Source organism: Truncatella angustata (genome assembly GCF_020726525.1).
Source record: "Truncatella angustata strain MPI-SDFR-AT-0073 chromosome Unknown BKA67scaffold_2, whole genome shotgun sequence".
Lineage (NCBI taxonomy): Eukaryota > Fungi > Ascomycota > Sordariomycetes > Amphisphaeriales > Sporocadaceae > Truncatella > Truncatella angustata.
Genome location: NW_025763382.1, coordinates 3,406,572 through 3,427,082, shown reverse-complemented (window position 1 = coordinate 3,427,082; position 20,511 = coordinate 3,406,572). Strand labels below are relative to the sequence as shown.

At 48.5% G+C, this 20,511-nt stretch overlaps 7 protein-coding genes across 7 annotated transcripts; 5 read left to right on the top strand and 2 right to left on the bottom strand.

Moving 5' to 3' along the window:
• The first annotated feature begins 340 nt into the window (after positions 1 to 340).
• On the top strand, positions 341 to 2,054 carry BKA67DRAFT_554604 (major royal jelly protein-domain-containing protein). The gene has a single exon (XM_046102000.1). It carries the CDS (start codon positions 479 to 481, stop codon positions 1,727 to 1,729), a length of 1,251 nt encoding a protein of 416 aa, XP_045961452.1. The 5' UTR covers positions 341 to 478; the 3' UTR covers positions 1,730 to 2,054.
• Positions 2,055 to 4,850: 2,796 nt separating this feature from the next.
• On the top strand, positions 4,851 to 6,257 carry BKA67DRAFT_590843 (carbohydrate esterase family 15 protein; the record flags this gene model as incomplete). Its single annotated transcript, XM_046104629.1, has 3 exons — positions 4,851 to 5,469; positions 5,539 to 6,052; positions 6,125 to 6,257. 3 exons carry the CDS (start codon positions 4,851 to 4,853, stop codon positions 6,255 to 6,257), a joined length of 1,266 nt encoding a protein of 421 aa, XP_045961451.1.
• Positions 6,258 to 6,570: 313 nt separating this feature from the next.
• BKA67DRAFT_512483 (peptidase S8/S53 domain-containing protein) lies at positions 6,571 to 8,043 on the bottom strand (the record flags this gene model as incomplete). Its single annotated transcript, XM_046097474.1, has 4 exons — positions 6,571 to 7,019; positions 7,082 to 7,370; positions 7,491 to 7,679; positions 7,738 to 8,043. The coding sequence occupies 4 exons, from the start codon at positions 8,041 to 8,043 to the stop codon at positions 6,571 to 6,573; spliced, it is 1,233 nt and encodes a 410-aa protein (XP_045961450.1).
• A 2,891-nt stretch (positions 8,044 to 10,934) lies between these two features.
• Positions 10,935 to 12,468, top strand: BKA67DRAFT_655495 (Zinc/iron permease; the record flags this gene model as incomplete). The annotated part of the gene is made up of 3 exons (XM_046106768.1): positions 10,935 to 10,965; positions 11,100 to 11,261; positions 11,324 to 12,468. The coding sequence occupies 3 exons, from the start codon at positions 10,935 to 10,937 to the stop codon at positions 12,466 to 12,468; spliced, it is 1,338 nt and encodes a 445-aa protein (XP_045961449.1).
• An 833-nt stretch (positions 12,469 to 13,301) lies between these two features.
• On the top strand, positions 13,302 to 14,482 carry BKA67DRAFT_182921 (uncharacterized protein). Its single transcript, XM_046095292.1, has 2 exons — positions 13,302 to 14,109; positions 14,175 to 14,482. The coding sequence occupies exons 1-2, from the start codon at positions 13,741 to 13,743 to the stop codon at positions 14,196 to 14,198; spliced, it is 393 nt and encodes a 130-aa protein (XP_045961448.1). The 5' UTR covers positions 13,302 to 13,740; the 3' UTR covers positions 14,199 to 14,482.
• Positions 14,483 to 15,432: 950 nt separating this feature from the next.
• On the bottom strand, positions 15,433 to 16,434 carry BKA67DRAFT_554587 (uncharacterized protein). The gene has a single exon (XM_046101999.1). The coding sequence runs from the start codon at positions 16,264 to 16,266 to the stop codon at positions 16,015 to 16,017; it is 252 nt and encodes an 83-aa protein (XP_045961447.1). The 5' UTR covers positions 16,267 to 16,434; the 3' UTR covers positions 15,433 to 16,014.
• Positions 16,435 to 17,729: 1,295 nt separating this feature from the next.
• BKA67DRAFT_182696 (kinase-like domain-containing protein) lies at positions 17,730 to 20,425 on the top strand. The gene is made up of 4 exons (XM_046095290.1): positions 17,730 to 17,878; positions 18,185 to 18,657; positions 19,043 to 19,287; positions 19,377 to 20,425. Exons 1-4 carry the CDS (start codon positions 17,839 to 17,841, stop codon positions 20,413 to 20,415), a joined length of 1,797 nt encoding a protein of 598 aa, XP_045961446.1. The 5' UTR covers positions 17,730 to 17,838; the 3' UTR covers positions 20,416 to 20,425.
• The last annotated feature ends 86 nt before the right edge of the window (positions 20,426 to 20,511 follow it).

Here is a 20,511-nt window from a genome sequence, read left to right as displayed (position 1 = left end):
ATGGGACAACAGCCAATTATCTGCACCTCTCGTATTAGAGAACTACTTACTGGACACAAAATACCATGAAATATGCAGCACTTAAATCCACGACAATGTAACTAATGAATCTCTACCGGGCTGAAGTATGGAAAGAGTTCTACAAACGACTTGATCATCTTCGTATGACTCTCGCTACTTTTGCTCTTGAATGAATTTCAGCTACACAAATTAGTTAACTGAGAGTTTTTAATCTTCTTTGGATGTAACTTCACCAGCAGAGAGGCTGTAACACTCGTAGTGTGCGAATTGTAGTGAATTCTCTGCTCATGGGAACCAAACAAAATTTGTCTGGATGCGGGGGAAATTGAAACCATAATCGATTTGCCGCGTGCAAGCAGCACGTCATGACTTGGTCTTAACATTAGAAGAGCCGAAGGTTCTCCTGCGATAGTAATTATTTCGGTGTCATTTCTCAACCAAATACACATTCAACTCGATGATGCTCGTGTATATTCTAGCACTTGCCGCCGGCGTGGTATCTCAGGGGTTCCCTTCAACCTGTCCTCCGGTGCCATCTTTGAGTCCTAACACTACCTTGGGGCAATGTCCAACATCCTTCACAGTCATTGGCTCAGAACTTGAGCCGATTCACGAAAGTGTAGATGCTCCCACAGGACTGGCCGTAGACCGGGATTCGAACGTGTACCTCACCTATCCGCGCAACGGAGGCGTTACCCCTGTGAACGTCGTCAAAGCCACGAGTTTCACGTCGGAGGAAGCCTGGCCGAATGTCGCAATTCAAAATTGCACCGCCCAACAAGATCCTGCGGAGTGTTTTATCAATGTACAGAACGTGGTGCTTGATGCGCTCGGCCAGCTATGGATATTAGACTCCGGAATCCCGCCGGGTGCCAAGGCGGCAATCTCAAGGGGCGCTAAGATTATAGCATTCAGCCAAAATGGAGAGACTATTCGAACTTATATCGTTCCAGACGAGTTCTACTACGACTCCATGAACGCCAACGATTTGAGGATCAACAATACACTTGGAAAAGGAGGATATGCATTCATTACAGATGCGTCGAACTCTGGTTCCCTTCTGGCGATTAATCTCCATGACGGCAGTGTCAGGAGAAGACTTCACAATACCACGGTCACGAAAGCGGACGCCAACTATGTGGGCTCTTATAACGGCGAACCCATCTATATCTGGAACAACACCAAGAAATCATACGCCACGACCGGTGCCGACGGGATTGCTTTGGCGTCAGGAAACCTCTATTGGGGCGTACTAGCCTCACGACGATTCTACTTCATATCCCAAGAAGCTCTGATTGACGACTCACTATCCGACAATGAAGTGCTTGCTGCGGTCCAGGATCCCGGTGAGTTGGGATCGGAGCAAGCTGGCTTTACTGCGGATGACCATGGGCGGCTTTACATGTTGGCCAGCGAGCAGAATGCAATCTACTATGTGGACACGCAACAGAGCCAGATTACCGAAGAAGTCAACGCAACGCCACTTGGTGGTGCGGGGCTCGTTCCGACAGAAGATTATGTCGTCAAGACATGGCTAAGAAGTGGGCTTATCCAGCATGCGGATTCTGCGGCTATCTTGGATGGATGGCTATATTTTTGCACGAATCAACTAGAACTAGGTCCGCAACGTCAATACAAGAATGTCGACGCGCGACGAGGTCCTTTCAGAAGCTACAGATCATGGATTGGCAGAGGTCCAGCTCTCTGATTGTTGTTTCATCATTAGCACATTGATCTTGATAGGAAGGAGATGGGGCTTTTGCGGAGTCTTGCATGAGGTGTCAGTCTGGTGATGGGGGGTACAGCGATTGCAGTTGTGTGTCTGTTATTATCTACAGAAAGTATGTAGGTACTCAAGGGAGGAACCTACCTAAAGTGGTCAGGGTTATTGAGGCCGAATGCGCTAACCTAGACTAACCTAGAAATGGGGAAATGCTCAGTGGAGTTGTGACTAAGATTTCCTTGCTAACCAGACAGTGGACTGAGAATTACTAGTAGTGCAGCCGCCCCGAATCTTCTTACTATTCAGCATATGTAACCAAAATCTCTTTACCTGTGATATGTTCATAAGATCGTATTTCGAAAATATTCAACTCATTTCCTGTAGTCTAGAGACTTTTATCCTCTACTTCGTGATATTATATTGCACAGCCGAAACGCTTCAAGCTCAATGGGAGTGCCAACACTTGTATCCATGAGCAAGTGACCTACTAGAGGGTGAAGTCTTACACCCCACCCCCCCTTCGAACAGTCCTAATGACTACGTGCTTGCTACTATCCTGCAACAGCTTGATTCTCATCAACAAAGAAGCGACGGATACACGAATCTTTTCGCGGAGTGCTGGCATCATTATCCAGGCGAATTCAAGAGCATCTCGGCGATGTGGATATTGGAGAACAGTAATAAAGCCATTACTAGAAACCGAACGCACTCATACACGCAATGAAGCGTTTATAGTAGCAAAGCACTTGAGGCTATTATATCACAATTCGAACTGCATCAAGGAACTGCTCTCGCTCATTCCCATATAATTCGGGCTGCTGAAAATATTGTCTCAACAGAAGTACCACATTTAATCTCAAAACTATCAAGCTACACGACACATGAGACACTTGACTATAACCACCCTACCTAGAGAAGTGTAATCCGACCATAGTGCAGTCAAAAAGAACTCAGTATTTTCTATTCCTAGTGCAGGCAAGTGACGGGGTTTGCTATGAAAACACAGTTGCAAAGGGTCTTGACTAACATAAATCAAACCAAAAGTCTTCAAGTAGACAGAGGCCACTGAAGCGATTGTTTGTCGCGGCGAATGACTTTGTGAAGGAAACAACTCTCTCACATACAACAGTTCGCAGATTTGAATACGCCTTCGGATTTTCTGATTGCCATAATCAATTTTAGGTCACGCGTTGTCCCCTGTTTTCTGATCCTCGATTCAAAATCAACCCACTTATCCACCTGCAATCAATGGCCAAGGTTTTTGGCAATACACAACACAGAGACACAAAGGTCTTATCTATCAACGCTGAGTTTATTGTCAAGAGTCGCAAGGTTGAGGGAGCGTCAGAGACTCTCGCTTAGGACGTTCGGAAGACTAACCTACATTTAGTTCACGGCGCTCAGATGAACTGGGCCCTGACTCACAACAAATGTTTCAGCTGTATACTACTTGGACCTATAGATTTTTCTTCTCCCTCCTCCCCACCCCTTTTTTAAAAAAAATTTAAAAATAAAAATAAAAAGATTCTTTTGTAAATGGTTAGCTATTTTAGCGTAGTGGGAGTTAACCTCCACGAAAGGACAGGTTAAGCAACATACCCAATATTGTCCCTCCAAAGCGAATACCCAAGAGTCTAAACGTAATCTTGTCAGCGAACATAACTGACCTTGGAGAGTTCGAGAAAGCTGATGGACAGCAGACCGTGTCACAACACCATCAGACAGGGCTCGAAAGCCCACTCTCACCAATGCTGGGACTAGGTTCAACCGAAAGGCCACGCACTCCGCCGAGTCAGACACATTTTAAGTTAACACAGTTTTCGAGACGTTCCAAGATGACAGGGCCTTGTGTGGGCTTGAGACATATTATAGGAAGTCAGGTCAAAGAAGGTTTTCTGGTCTTGAGATGCGACAACTTATGATGGACAACAAGCATATCCATATGAGTCCGTGGATGACGGGGCCTGTGAGCAATCAGTAGGCCCAGTGATTCCAAATTCAATTTTGAGCTTCGGTCTGTTACTAGTAACAAAAGGTTGCACGAACTATGTACTGCTCACATATCATGTATGACCTAGCCATTAGCTAGTTTGATATCGAGCTGAGTATTAAATTAACATGTAATGGAAGGTACTTGAAGCGCAGGACACCAGATGAAAAATTTTGGAGAAGGTAACGACCGCGTTATAGTATTTATCAGATCAGCTCATGGGTTTTCCGGGTCTCGAGGAGCTTCAAAAGCCGTTGCGATCTGCCCACCGCTTGCATTATCCCTAGCTTACTTCCTACGAAACCAGCTCCACGAATGTTTGCTTTTGATACAGTCTCAGTTCCCATCACTGGGAGAGACCGTCCCTTTTTACAACTCGACAAACTCAATGGCAATATCTTTGGATAGAGTATGCAGACTTTTAACCGTAGGGTCCTCAGAGAGTCGTGTGGTTGTCAAGGTCGTATTAGGTAACATCTTACGATGGGTACTTACGTCGACAGCAAACACTGTTTGCGGAACCGAAGTGGCGACCGCATGACTGACATAGTCCTCGTTACCAAGGATTGCCAATATTTTGACCGCATGTATTCTCCTCGGTCGAGGAGCCAAGCGTGGCCATTGAAACTTCCACCTGCCGCTTTGGTCAGTGTCGCGGCTAAAATTGGCTATCAATCGGCATACTATCACTTGGCGCTGTGACTGCAAACCCTTTAAGCTTAAATAGACTTCGGAGCCACCTTGGATCCCCAATCTATGTTTTCTAGACGTTTTTACCTGCTGTTTACGCGGGTTTGATGCCGCAAGTCATGTGTGTGTTTGCTTCCCCGTCGTTCAGGTCAAAAAGTCGATTGACCTCATCTCATAGAACTTCCAAATAACCGAAGATAATTGATTACTTTCTCTTTTCTTCTTTTCTCTTTTCATAACAGAAAAGACCCCACCCAGAACAACTGCCGCCGTTGAGCCGGCTCCCCGGAAAATATGATATACCCGGCGGAGCCGCTCGTCCGTGTACTGCGGGTGAGACGTGTTTGTGTTTAAGAAGGTTCATGCCACGATATCTCTGATATCTATGTCTCACCTTGGAAGGTAGATATGCAAAAATTTGTTACGATGTTAAAGTTCATAGCACTGTTCACGCACTTGGCTCTCGCCGCTGCCTTGCCAGCACCAGAATCGGACCTTACGGCCAGAGTTCCAGCAGCAGTGTCCTGTGCATCATCGTTCTCTTCAGGCAAATATCCCACATGGCAACAATTGCCTACGCAGACTACAATGCCGGACCCGTTCCTGCCGCTATCCAAAACAACAGCCGACTCGGGCAACACCGCATCGGATATCATGGCCGGTCGCGCCTCTGGTCGGATAAGTACACCCGATGAATGGTACCAGTGTCGACAACCTGAAATTATCAACATGCTGCAGGAGTATCAGTACGGATACTACCCAGATCACTCACAAGAGACCGTAAAGGCGACGCGCAGTGGCACGACGGTGAATATCGAAGTAACGGCCAACGGGAAGACGGGTAAATTTAAGGCTACACTGGTACTACCGAGTGGTGCTAGTGCGAGTGCAAAGGCACCGGTGGTGATTAACATTGGTGGCATACAGAACCAACCCTACCTGCAGGCCGGTATTGCTGTTGTAGGGTTTGATTATACAACTGTGGCGGCGGACAGTAATTCCAAAACAGGCGCATTCTGGGATATCTACAAGGGGCGGGACATTGGTATGGTCTTCTTTGTTTTCAGCCTGCTTACGAAGTTCAAGTCAAGGGATTCTAATTCACGTTGCATAGGTGTGCTCACAGCTTGGGCATGGGGCTTCCATCGTACCCTCGACGCGCTCAACATGACCGTCCCCGAGATTGATTCAGGACGAGTCGGCGTGACGGGTTGCTCGCGGCTTGGCAAGGGAGCCCTGGCCGCAGGGCTATTTGATAAACGTATCACCCTAACCATGCCCATGTCCTCGGGCGTCCAGGGTTTAGGACCCTATCGGTATCACAATATGTCTGGTCAAGATGAGACCCTCGAGAACTCCAAGGCCGGCGCGGGCTGGTGGAGCGACTCTACCTTGGGTACTTTCGTAAATCATGCAGAGAGTCTGCCATATGATGCGCATACTATCGCGGCTGCCATAGCGCCCAGGGCACTAATCATCGATCAGGGAAGCGGCGACCCGTATACAAACTCCAAAGGTACGGCAGTGGTCGTGTTTCCGGCGGCTAAGCTCGTCTATGACTGGCTGGGTGTTGGTGAGCAGATCGGGATGGCCATTAGGAGCGGTGGGCACTGTGACATGAGTGGCTTGTAAGTACCAATTCTTCTTGGATCAAGCATACGCTCTTAAAAGACTCGCGGTGGCTGATATGGATGTGGCAGCACAAATGTTTTGCCCTTCGTGCAGCAGGTCCTCCAGGGCAAAAATACGACACGCAATTATGATGACCTGAGCCCCTGGTCGCACACGCCCTCTGCTTACCCGTGGGCAACAAATGTTCCACAATCATTGTGAGTCACTTCGACTGGTCGCATCTGTATACCGGGGTCAAGAGCGGAACGCGGCAACATCTCAAAAAACGAGCTTGGACACTGAGTAAACTTTATGTATTGTATGCGGACATAAGTATATGTCAAGCACATCACTCGTTCAAATCAACAGTTACTTCCAAAAATGAGCGACCGAACTGAGACTTATCCACCATGTTAATTCCAGATCGTTGCACCATATGCCGTCCAATCACAGCATTCCTCACCTCCGAGACGTTCCAATATATCAACCCCTGAAGCAAAAGGGATGCTACAGTCACCTCGGAAGGTTTCGTCATTTATGCACCGTTGCCGTTGTAGATGATCAGATTGGGGCTTCCACTGCCAATATCCGTGATCTTGCCGCTGGTAGCCAGGGCCTTAATTCTGGCAATGACAGCAGATGGGGTGCTAAGCCCCTCAAGAGCAATGAGGTAGAGAGCAAGGCCAGTTACATGAGGAGTGGCCATTGAAGTACCAGAGATGGTGTTGGTGGCGGAGTTGGAACCGATCCAGGCAGACAGGACACTGGAGCCCGGGGCGTAAACGTCGAGAACAGATCCGTAGTTACTGTAATAGGCTTGGCTCCAGTCGGAGTCGAGAGCGCCGACTGTGATGGCGTTAGCTGCCGAAGCAGGTGAGTAGTTGGCAGCATTGGCGGCGTCGTTTCCGGCAGCTACGACAGTCAAAACACCACTGGTGTACGCAGCGTTGACAGCGTTGTTGAAAGTCGCGGAATAGCTTCCACCTAAGGACAAAAAAGGTCAATATCGGGCCGTCCGCTCACGCCTGTGATTGGGTGTCGCTTACCAAGAGACAATGAGAGAACACTCTTAGATTGTCGGCCGTTGCTGGTAGCATCGTTGACAGCCCAGTTGTAGCCGTCTAGGATGATGGAGGTTGAGCTAGATTCACCCTGGAACACCTTGACAGCAATGAGTGTGGTAGACTTGGCAACACCATAAGTGGTACCACCGATGGTGCCAGCAACGTGGGTGCCATGACCAACACTATCGACATTGGATCCGCCAACAGCGTTATAGCCGTACGACGCTCTGCTGCCAAATTGTGTGTGGGTCGTCAAAAGACCGGTGTCCACCTACAATATCAAGGTTAGTACTTGTTCTCGTCAAGGCAAGTAAATGAGTCAATCTGGTCATTCCCAGCTCAATCACTTGGCCTCAGTCTTGCTCTAAGTCTATTCGGAGTGTTTACTGACAATGTAGGCATATGTTCCGCTCCCGGCAGTGGAGTCGTAGATGTAGGTGGTAGAGCCAGAGGTAGTATGGGAAACAGTCCCAAGACCCCATGTTGCGCCAGTTTGGGTGACCAAGGCACGAGAAGCATGCTCGGTCTTGGCCGGCTCGTCAAAGAGATACCATATCTGATCCTCTTCCACGCTAGCAACCTAGAGAAACCGTCAGCATGTATCAACATTTCCATGGTCCATCGAGTCAGTTTCTTACATCAGCGCTGGCTTTGATCTGTTCGATTGTGGCGTCGTCGAACTCGCCAGCATAAGCGTTCCAGCTGTTGATGTTATAGGTCTTCTCAACGCCAGAAGTTTCTCTCTTAGTCAAGCTACGAGCGTGGACATCTTGTACCCAGCCGAGATGAGACTCAACATCCGCAGTGCTGGCGCTGTCCTTCAACGTGACAATATACTTGCCCGGGATGACTTCACGCTTCTGCTGTTGCTTCTGCGTTGGGACGGCAGAAGTCAAAGGCAACAGAGCTACCAATGTGGCAGCAAGACGGCGAAAGTTGACCATTGTGATGTTTGTTCCAAGGTGGTAACAGGAGGGGCAAATCGAGTGATGGCTGATACAGATATGACCATCGAATCGATGAGCTGACCGGTCAGCTTTTATAGACGATTGAAAGATGCTCTATCTTCCGCCATATTTCGTGATGGTACGAAGGGCGGTTAAGGGTCTCATGGTCTCGAGCATTCGTGATCGACGTGCCTCGCTGACGAGCTGCACAAACAGCGGTCCCAAAACCGAGGGCACGAATCAGAAATCGGTGAAAGATCATCGCGACATGGTACCATACGCTTCAGTGTGTAAAATTGGTAGCACGAAATCTCATGGAAACGGCAGGTGGTCAATCTTGAGCCTGGTTTTCTCTTTGCGAAGTAGGGACAGGGGCGTAACGAGGACTTGGCAATGCAACTAGAAGGCCAAGACATGTTATACAAATGTCTTCAATGGACGGACAAAAGAAGCATTTAAGATACGTCAAGGCAAAGGCACGACTGGCGCCCCGCAATCCCACGGCAAGCACACAATAGTCAAGGATGTGGGCGCAGACGATCATTATTGCCACGGAGACGTGGCTCAGCGCATGGGATGCCATGTCCAGTTTAATCAAGGATAACATCCACACTGATAGAGTGGACGGTGCTCCTCAGGCGGACCCAACTTGATAGCGAAAACAAATGGCTAGACCGCAGCTGTCGTCGATCTTAGATTGAACACTAAGGTTAACTGACTTAGCCTGTGATCGATATCGAAGGGGATCATTGGTCCTTACTCTTAAAGATGGTCGCCGAGATAAGCAAGGATATACGACGATGAAGGATCAAGCGATGCTGCCAAGACGCTGATGAGGCTCGCGCAATGCGCGCATACATACAGACTATCCCACCCGACATGCTTGCTGAAAGTTCTTCATCGTGCATTCTGCGTGTTTGGATGAGGGGGTAAGCCAATATAGAACACATCATTTTACCGTCTCATGTCGCGCGGTTCGCATGCACGAATAGCTGTCGTGAACTGTCAACAAATAAAACAGCCCAAGAAATCGAAATCGAAATAAATAGGTTGACAACAAAATAAACCCCAATGCGCGTGGAGGGTCATGGCGCGATACATGCTAGCGAAGGCCTGGCGGCACAGCTTAGATAATGAATCAAAAGACGATGGAAGATGTACCTACATAGTAATTACATACCCTAACAGTAGCGCTATATTGGTTTCGGCATTGAGCCTGTGCTGGGGTAGCGGAAAGAGTCGATCATTCCCCACCAAGCAAGCCACTGCATAGTCGGGTGTCGGCAGAAGTGGGAGGCGTCCACACTCCATATGGGGTGCTTCTGGCAAACCAGCCAACCGGGCTCTGCTTGTTCGTGCGATCTCGCGTGTTCAAATGTTTGCTAGGGTCCCTTAAACAACTTCCGTTTTCGGTGGCTCTCCACACAATACACATCTCGCATTGACTCGTAGTTTGTTACCTGGCTGCCGTTGAGTAGGGGACCTACTACCGTCGTAAAAGCGCTCCACGATGGTGCAATTCGGGAGAGCTAGAAGGGCTATACATAACGAGCAAATGGGTGATTGTCTCCACTAAAGTCGACATTCAAAGGTTGGTTGAGCAATACAAGCAATACGACTCTGTGTGCATTTCAAAGCAAATCTGCTGGTATCGTCATTTAGGTTGCAGAAGAGACGATATGCTTAACGACGACCAATCATTTGTCAATCAAGACAGGAATGATCCTTCAAACAATGCATACAGTAATCTGGAGAGCGGACAACATATCGGCATCACTGTCAGTAGTTCAGTACTTTTGAGCGCCGACCAAGAATTTTGACAGGCCTCAATCAGGTCTCGGGCATGATAAACAAGACTGAGGTGGTAATCCGCTTATCAACTAGATTGACGGATGGTCAGATCGCCTCATATGTAATATACGCTGCATTAAGCACCGTGTGAATCGATATCCTCCGACCGGCCATTCGCCGCGGCGTACTATACCTTGAAATAGTAACCAGGCCCATGAAAAGTGCTTGCGACTGACGTATAGATTCATGTCGAGCGCTGCGATAAAGGTGGTGCACGCTCAATCCGTAAAGACATGGCAGCGATAGGATTGATCGCGTTGCATCCAGCTGTGCCACTCGGACATTTGTTGCTGACGAGCTAATGCAGACAGGCGTCTGATGTATGGATGGATGGATGGATGGAGGCTGTGACTTGAGGTGTCCTTGAGCTTCTTAGTCAGAGCATCTCAATCAATCCTCAGCGAGGCAGATGACCCTTGCGTAACGGCAACAATGGTCAAACTGCGGTTCGCCTCTAGACCGCTTCAAACTTTCAAGCCTGATTGGGGACAGTAGCAGAAACATTTAATATTTCGATTGGATATTGCAACGTTTGGTGTAACGGCACGTATTGGTGTTCGGCACATTCAGATGTCGGCAGTCCGCAGTTTTTTTTAATTGATTTTATATAAAAGATGTTTCTTTTCGGGATGTCTGCAATGTAGCTGGATTATCGTATGAGGCATGGATGGTCCATGGGGTACTGGCTGATGCAGGAAACAGCACGAAGAACATTGTGAAGTAATAGCGTTATTATGGAGAGTTTGAAATTGTTGTTATAAGCCCCATGAGTGAAATGGACATGTTTGTTCATCGCGGGCCAAGTCTCGAGAATGGCGGCTTTATCCGAAGATTAGGCGCATTGGACTCGTGTCGCAAACAAAGCTCAAGGGGATGGTGCTCTTCCAGGCTAGATTATACTTTCGCAACAAAGAGACTCTGTCAATCAGCACCCAATGGATACCGGTGGATTTGTTGGATTTGGCTGTAGATAGGGAAATGGTGGAAGACGCTGCCGCCGACACGTGTGACTAGTTTTCCGCTGCACGACTTTCGACATGGATGTTATCCAAGGACACGCTGGCCGAGGTACGTACAGGTATCCAAATTGATCAGGCCTTTCCATGATTTTGTTCAACCTCGTCATACCGATTGTCATATCACGCATCTGCGAACCCAGTCTCTGTTGATAGTGTTAAACTAACTCGCGCATCACCTTGCAGACATATCGTGGCTGTCCACCGATGTCTTGTTGGCCGAGCTCACAAGAAGACAGGACGCAGATGCAACCGAAAAGCCCGCCTGCGGCTCGCGAGAAAGGGGAGCATATGACACACCGTTACATATTTTCGCATTGGTGTTGATATTGACTCTCAGCACTCTTGGTAAGAAACCCTACCATTGTCATGACCCAGCGATGCGAACTTATGCTTACCTACCTTTTCAGCATGTGGCTTCCCATTATTCTCCCGCCGAGGTTCGCAGAGTCGTCGTTCAAATCGAATCGTTTTCCTATGTCAACACTTCGGCACTGGTGTGCTTCTAGCCACCGCCTTCGTCCACCTGCTGCCAACCGCCTTTACGTCGCTGAACGACCCATGCCTTCCGTATGTCTTCAACGAAGGCTACCGGCCTATGCCTGGCCTGGTCGCTATGGTTTCAGCTTTGGTTGTTGTATGCCTCGAATCATACTTGACCACAAGAGGAGCAGGACATTCTCATGGTCATGGTCATGCGTGGGACTCTGAAGACGAATCCGAAGAACAACATGTCCACATACATGGAAACGGAGGTGGGAATGGGCTTGCAGCCAAACGTGGCCCCAGCCACAGACCCGCGGATATTCCACTGCAAGATTTAGGCGATCGCGAAGGGCTTATGGCTGGAGTATCGCCACTTCCTGAAACAACACCTACGTCGGTGCCTCCTGCCAGCAGGAACCCCTTAATCAGAACAAACAACAACGAAGACGACGATGATCTCGATATTGACTTGGATGAGCTTGACCCGACTGCTGACGATGATGAACAGCCACTTGCTGGCTCTGCTGCTAAAGATCAATCAGAACCGCCCACACCTCGAGTTCACAGCCCCGAAGAACAGAAGCGGCTCATGCTACAGTGTATGTTGTTAGAAGCTGGCATTCTATTCCATTCTGTGTTTATCGGCATGGCCGTTTCCGTCGCAACTGGCCCGCCCTTTATTGTGTTCCTGATCGCGATTGCTTTCCATCAAACCTTCGAAGGTCTTGCATTAGGATCGCGAATTGCTGCCATTCAGTTCCCCAAGCACTCCGTACGACCGTGGCTGATGGTTCTTGCATACGGGACGACGACCCCCATCGGCCAGGTAATTGGGTTGATCGTGCATAACATGTATGATCCAATGTCACAAACTGGCTTGCTAATGGTTGGTTTTATGAATGCCATCTCAAGTGGACTACTCTTGTTTGCGGGACTGGTGCAATTACTGGCTGAGGATTTCCTCACGGAAAAGAGCTACAAGACACTGAAAGGGAAAAACAGGACGCACGCCTTCCTAGCTGTGGTAGGTGGAGCAGCTTTGATGGCTCTGGTCGGTGCGTTTGCCTAGAAACTCGAGATCAGGCGAAGAACAATCCACCATCTAGCAACACCGTGTACAACAATAGATGAGCGCATCAGCACATAGATTTCTGCATAGATTCAGCGGTTTTTTGGAATGTTTTTTACACACAATCATGTGTCTAATCATTGCATAGACATTGATGTCAACATGAATGATATAATTGTTCGAGAATGAGCGTAAACTAGCCGATGGATTACACGCTTGCGTAGAATGAATTATTCCAGTAGCTACTAATACGGTGCCGTCTTTGCAGACTGGATGCCTTCTAGCATTTTCAGTTGTCGACCAATTTTCAAGCTACTGAACATCACTTGTACTGTGTTGGGTTGAGCCAGAATATTATCGTAGAACTAACCAGACTGCCACCACTAGCTAAAGTCCAGCCAGCTAACGTACTTTCCGAAACTAACCCTTGATCGCTTATGCGTCTGCTCACTGACGATATCGCGCAGATACCTGTAACGAAGTCGCTGACGGCTGGTGAGGATATACTGTAGCATTTGGCGTTGATAGTTACCTCTCCATAATGAGTTAAGGGTCTTCCAGAATTCTATGAAACTAGTTATGAAGAACTTGATGCCTTTGATTAGGTAGTATAAGCTCTATAGACGTACTAGAAATGACTACCGGGCGCCGGCGGGAGAGCCTGAGCTGGAGGTAGAGCTGGAGCTTGATTTCTTTGATATTTGGGTAGTAGCTAGACACTGAAGAGTATATCTGAATGTACTCCCCGAAACTGTACGTTACTGGATTTGAAGTTCAACTATAGGTTTCCTTGATGCATTGAGTTCCTTGCTATGAAGGGAGCAAGAAATGTGTTCCATGTCGGGGAATTTGGCATTCTTGGTGCGACGATGACTCTTACTAGGTAATGACTGTTTCCTCATTGACGCCTGTCAATTCTTACGCTCAGCCAACATCGTGCCTTTTTGCGAGAATTGTTTAAATCTTCGAAACATTGCGTTGAAAGTGAATCGCCACGCACTGCTTGTACTCATCTCAAGCCATAAGAGGGAGTATTCGTAATATGCCCGTGATGCATATCGCCATTTCTACATTATTTTTAAGTTTACATTCGACCAAATGATAGGTCTTTCAGCCAGAGTTTGTGAATCGTATTCAACAACGTTTTACACTGAATCGGCATGATGATCTTTTGCCGTATATAAAAGAGGAAACAACACCCGGATGGAAACATTAACCCGGATTTATATAGCTATAATGGCAATATTCCCATTCAATTTGTAACTTCTACGAATGACGCATTTACGTTTCGAGAGTGAACCCTTCACTCATGGCAGGAGGCTGGCATTGCACCTGTGCCATCACTTCGCGGTGATTCTGGGCATTCTTTTGGTGTCGCTCGGTACACCGAGAACAAGTATAGTGGAACACGCGGCATTGCGGCGGCTGTCTACCCACTGGACAGACAACGTGAAGTTTTTGACAGAGGCTGCTGTGGCCAACGTACTGCTCTCAACCCCAACCGGGCTCTTGACGGCCACGGGCATAGATAGAGTGTGCAAACGGAACACAGATATTGGGCCATCAACTGTTCTTTCTGCAGGAGCTGTCCACACCCCTCAACATCTGATGCTTCCAAGTTTGTTATTACACTATCGTTCCGTAAGTTCCAGCGAACTTCGCTCACATCAAAAACACCGCTTAATTTGCTGACCACCATGTTTTAGATATCGGGCCACCTGATGAATTAGAAGCCCCAGGCATGGAGCCCGATCTTGATTCGCTTGAAGTTGGCTAGGACGACGCTGATCATTTCCTTTCTCCGACGCCTTGGAGCATCAAGAAACCTGAAAATGGTTGGGCTGTGAACTCCGCCAAGATCTCGACCGCTCAGCAGTACAGCTGGGGAACTGCTTCAGGATTCATGGTATGCGCTTGATTGCCGAAAGGCGAGCTTGCAAAGCGATTGAGGAAGATAATTCCTCTATTCTGGTACCACCGATGGCTCTGAAGTAGCCATTCCGGGCATCTCTATTATGCGTTCTTCGTGTGGCTCAAGCAGACTTACGTCGAATAACATTAGAGACTCCTTAACTTCGTCGACACTTCATGATTTGCCAGTACTCGTGATGCACGACCTTATGAGGATTTCATAGATGATATCGCTTGGCAGAAGGCTCGCTCAATTTCGCGGATTTCTTTCCCCGCCCCCCATTGTTAGACTTATGCGTTGAGGGGCCTGATATATTGTTTTGACTCCTTCATTTGCATGACTCACGAAGGATCGCGGAACGGTCACGCCTATCGCGGAAGGGAATATGCAAAGGCCCAAACGCAACAACACTTTAATTCACCAAACCCGTCGACATGGGGCAAGCCCGCAGTACCGAAAATCCAGGGTCCTTTCAAAGCTTGTTGTTAGTGACGCCAAGGGGAAAGGCTCCATCAATGAAAATTTGCTTGTTAAAATTGTAATTTCTCTTTGGGAATAAGGTTTAACCACAATTGCGGGATGATTGCCTTCAGAGCTCGTTGGGATTCTCTCCGTTGTACCGGCACATATACTTAATCGATATCAGCAGCGGCAGATGTACAGAGCTAGATGAGCCATGTAGTTACTGGGGCTCGTGGTTACATAGATGGGTGGAGTTTGAGCTAAGGGATCAGCCAGATTTTCACAATTGAAGAGCGCCAAACGCTTGGTTGATTACTACACCCCACAAAGCACGCCTAAGCTGGGGCAATGGGCAATGGGAAAACATGATTCGCATCTTCAGGAGACGATGCGGCTGTTGACAAAGCACGTGGCTGATCTCATCCTTACATACGATGTTCAGGATGACGGACGGGGACCTCCGGTTCATGCAACTTGAAGCGATCTGCATTGAACTTGCAGCCCAGGCTTCGTAACCAATAGACAGTGCCGTTGTAAACAGACATGTGGAGGATTACTGATTCCCCAAAGTTTAGACTATCGCAGCATAAGCTCATGAGATGGTAAAACGAAGTGGTTTGTGATGTGCGGAGTACGCAATATGATCGGCTGCGATCCACATGACCTAAGTTGTTAACAATTAGTGTACCATGTTTACAGACGAAGGACTTGATGCACACTCAACGGTGCCATGCAGATCCGGTTCCTGGAAGGCTGAATAAACTATGATAAAGCCCTTTGCACATGTGTCTGCAAACCTTCCTTCAGAGACCTTGAGATCGGAGATCGCTCCGGTTGCGGGATGCAATTCTGAACTCTGTCTGAAAGGGCCTGTCTCCCAAGCTGCTTCCTGTAGTTGTGGGCTGTCCTCAAGAATGAGACTCACTCCATGCACGAAATTACCATCAAGTTCTGGGCTCCACGCCTAGCTCTCGAAGAAGTGCTTCGTCCATGAGGATGACGATGCTTTGGCGATGTGGATTGAAGATCTGACAAAAGCCAAACAACCCATGCGAAGCTCATGCGTCAGGCGCATTCTATGGATGTCGGCCTAACCAATCGTAGGGCAGAGCATAGAGTCACTAGATCGGAAGTGTGCTGGCTTCTGAGAGTGGGAGGGGCCGATATGACGCTTAGCCATACGTCATAACGGGTCTTCTCGTTAAACGAGCGCGTAAACACTTCAGAAGATCATGGATCATGGTATGGGGAAAGATCACAGCAGTGCAACAATGAGCAAGGCACTGTCTGGGAAAAGCCCAGAAGCTGGCATGAGTGGCTAGGCATGAATTCTTGAAGCCTTGCTTATGGGAGATTGCTGTCTCAGTAAGCCATTCAGCAGTAGTTGTCTTGAGGTAAAACAGTATGGGGCTTCCAAGCCACATGCCATTTGTGCCGTTCAGGGGTCTCTAGTCCAGCCTAGAGATGGAATCTTAAATGCCTTGATTTACAATAGTGACTACGCCTACTGTACCAAAGCGAAGACCGCTAGCCTTGAGGTCAAATCAACTGCAAGTAGATATTGAATGAGACTGGCAGAAAGCATATCTGATGATCAAGATCCTTAAAGATCCCCTTGACTTACTTCTCACGAACGTCGAACCACTGTCAAGAGGAATTCTCAAAGATCATTTACTACGAATGTAGACACTTGAATGAGGGCCTCGGGAGGGGAATTGGCTGTAACCTGGACCAGTACGCGACGTAATACCAGTCAAATTAGCTAACCTAGCAAACTACCCCCTTTTGCTACAATTCTAGTGGCTGTTTCACAATTGCATTCGCCGCCATCAGCCAGGGGTACTCCATTATGACTGGCGTCCCGATTTACAGGTGATGGCGAACAGCCCAACGACAGCGATGACGACTGGTATACTGTGGTACTCTCCTTCATTCCACGGAGTGGGAGTTTGAGTGGCATGATGGATCAAACTGTTCATAAACTGGTAAAGAACTGCGGACTGCCGGGCTTTCTTCTACTTGATACTTTGTACATGGTGTCACAGAGACCATTGATCGATGTGTACTATTCTATGTGCTTTAATTAGGTGACAATTCTGCCTTGCTTCTCCCCGTCATAGAATACCTCCAACCGTGCGCTACGCGACCAATGATTCGTTGCTCTATCTACTAATATTGTTCTCATTCTGGTACTCCGTACTAGACTAGATCTAGATCGAGGAGCAGTTTGTCAGCCACTTTTGTTGGTCTTGTTCAATGGCGGCATTCACGGGTTGGGCGACTTGTTGCTTGTTGCCAGCGGCGCGCGAGACGGAGGAAATCACTACATCATTGCGCACGGCCTGAATTACTCGGCTCCCGCTTTCCAGGGTCGCAGGCATGCAGGTGGCTGCGGTCGCTGTCATTGGCACACTCAGCGCAACCTAGCAGCATCATCGTCACTTTTTTTTTTTCCCCTTCCCACCAGGGTCATTCTTCAGCTGCAACGCTTCAAATCCAGTCCATTCCTGCTCTGCATCCTCTCGGGAATCTTCCTCTTAATTTTGAGACACCTTTCTCGACCTCTCATAGAACAAAGTCCCTTTTCATATGATTTTATTTGTCCGAAACGATACGCTGATATTGATTTTCCACTTGACGCCGCCTCCGATAGATATCATTACGAAAGAATAGTACCCCGCCTATTTGCAGCCACAGCCCGCCCCGGCCGCTTGTTTGCATCATCTCATCTCGCTTTTGGGCCGCATTTGAAAAAGATACTTGTAACCCGAGTAGCATTCATTCATTCAGCAACAACGACGACTTCTCCCGACAACCATCTGCTGAGGTGTATCGTATCGTACTATATTGGGCTCATTCGACACGCTGCATCGTAGCCGCAATAACCTAAAGCATTTGGCAAGAGGCCCTCACATTTCATTGTCGCACACACAGCTCCGTCATAGTGAGGAAGGAAAGGCAGAGAGGCCGTCTCCCAGTGTGACGTCTTTGCAACAATGTCTACCATTCAGCAATTGAAGAACTTCATTCGTCATGGTGAGTTGTTCCCATCATCCATTCGTATCTTCATCCCTCTTTCTCACTCAGTCGATCAATCGATCAACCATGCCATACCATATGCAAGAATAGTGATCGGCCATGGATGACTGTTCTCCATTGTTATTTTATTTTAAATTTCCCTTGGTTATGGTTCCTGCTGCCGTGTCTTCATTTACTTTTACCTCCATCTGTTTACACCCTTCCCACTTTCTGTTCCATCTCCCCTTCCCTGCACCTGTGCCAGCACCTGCAACCCCCCGGCTCTATGCCTGCCCACTGACATCATTCCTCTCCCCCATTTAGGCAAGCAAGCCAGGACAAACAACGACGATTCGCAACACAAAAGCGACCATTCACCCACAAATGTGCATCCTCCACAGAAAGCCATGGCCCATGTAACTGAACCAGCTATGGGCGTCGGCGGCGCTGCAAGAGCTCAACAGGCCGGACCTCTCCCAGATGCCTACTCTGTCCAAGCCGGTGCAAATGGACAGCAAAACCGTGTCGCTCAGGCCAATGACGTCGCTGCACACCACGCCGACCAGCCACTCAGCAAGCAGCAGCGACATGAGGAAGCTCACGTCGCCAAGTTGGTCCAAGAGGAGAACCAGAGCCGTAGCAAATTCCCCAGGTATCCCGGTCTGGAGAGATGGGAGCTCACTGAGAAGATGGGCGACGGCGCCTTCAGCAACGTTTATCGTGCCCGAGACCTGACTGGAGATGCCGGTGAGGTCGCCATCAAGGTCGTCAGAAAATACGAAATGAACAACATGCAGGTGAGTTCACCGTGTGGTTGAGTCCTGTGCCTGCCGACCACGTATTCTTTCCTCTATCTGGTCCTCGTCAACCCAACCCCGCCCTCTCCTATTGCTACTTTCCATTTCTGCTCTGGTTATGATGTCGAAGTTTCTTTACCAACAAGGGGACGTCTTAGGGCCAGAAACATATGCATCCGGATTTCAAGAAGGTGCCGAAGGCTGCAGAGGTGCGAGAAATTTTCTTTTCCTAAAGTCTGCCTAATTCTTACCCATTCACTTCTCTCCTTATCCGTTCTTCTAATCCGGTGTTGACGTTCGAAACTTTCCTTGTTAATCCAATAGCATGGTTTGCCTAGGCCATCTACTTGCATAAGTTGATATGCTGATGCTAATGTGCGGATAGCGAGCGAACATCTTGAAAGAGGTTCAAATCATGCGCCAACTGGACCACCCTAATATCATCAAACTCATTGACTTCTCGGAATCGAGGCAATACTATTACATCATCCTTGAGCTCGCGCCAGGTGGTGAATTATTCCACCAGATTGTCAGACTTACTTACTTCAGTGAAGACTTATCTCGCCACGTCATCACCCAGGTGGCCAAGGCTTTGGAATACCTTCACGAGGAGCGGGGAGTGGTTCACCGGTACGTCGCTCACGTGTCTGAAGATGCGATGATGTCATGGTGGCAGCCATGATGCCTTTCAGAGCTGTATTCTAACACAACTGCTCTAGTGATATCAAGCCGGAGAACATCTTGTTCGAACCTATTCCTGTTGTTCCCTCTCGAACACCACAGCCTAAGCAGCCTGGCGATGAAGACAAGGTTGACGAGGGTGAGTTCATCCCGGGCCTGGGTGCTGGAGGTATCGGACGTATCAAGATTGCCGATTTCGGTTTGTCCAAGATTGTTTGGGAAAACTCAACAATGACGCCTTGTGGAACCGTTGGTTATACGGCCCCTGAAATCGTCAAGGACGAGCGTTACTCAAAGTCTGTCGATATGTGGGCGCTAGGATGTGTACTATACACGTTGCTCTGTGGTTTCCCACCATTCTATGACGAAAGTATTGAGGTTCTCACTGAGAAGGTCGCGAAGGGCCAATATACCTTCCTGTCTCCTTGGTGGGACGAGATCTCCAAGTCCGCTCAGGATCTGATTACACATCTTCTTACTGTGGACCCGGAGAAGCGTTACACCATTACCGAGTTCTTGCAGCATCCTTGGATCAACCAATCTGGTCCCACGCCCCGTGAGGAGAAGAAGCCTAGCAGCGAAAACCTCAAAGCTTTCGACGCCGCCCGGTTCAATGATGGTGATAGACGTATGGATTTCCGTTCACCAGGAGCTGTCAATCTCCGTGAAATCTTCGACGTCGGCTACTCGGTACACCGCCAGGAAGAGGAGGCCAAGCGCAGGAAGCAAGTTGGTACCAAGGGCCAGACACCAGCTCGCCTGCAGGAACTGAACGAGTCAGAGGAAGACGAGGAGAAGTCTGATCCTGAATACGTCCACAAGACAGACGCCTCGAATTTGGAGCAACGAATGCGTGACACGAACCTGGGTAAGGGCCAGGAGCGTGGACGGGAACGTGAACGCCAGACCGAAAAGGAAGCCAAGGGCTATGGTCAACACAGTGCTACCGTCGCAGCAGCTGCACGTCAACAAGTTCGGGAACGCAACAAGCAAAAAGGCGCTTTCGAATTGAGCCTCGATGGCGCAACGCTTTTGGGACGGCGCAAGAAGCCCCTTGCAACAGCAGGTGGTGCTTAGTTGCGTTATCAAATTGCTAGTCATTCCCAAGCATCATGATGCATGGATATTGTTGTCGCGTTTGCTTGTTTGTTGGTACTGAAGTTATTGAGCGTC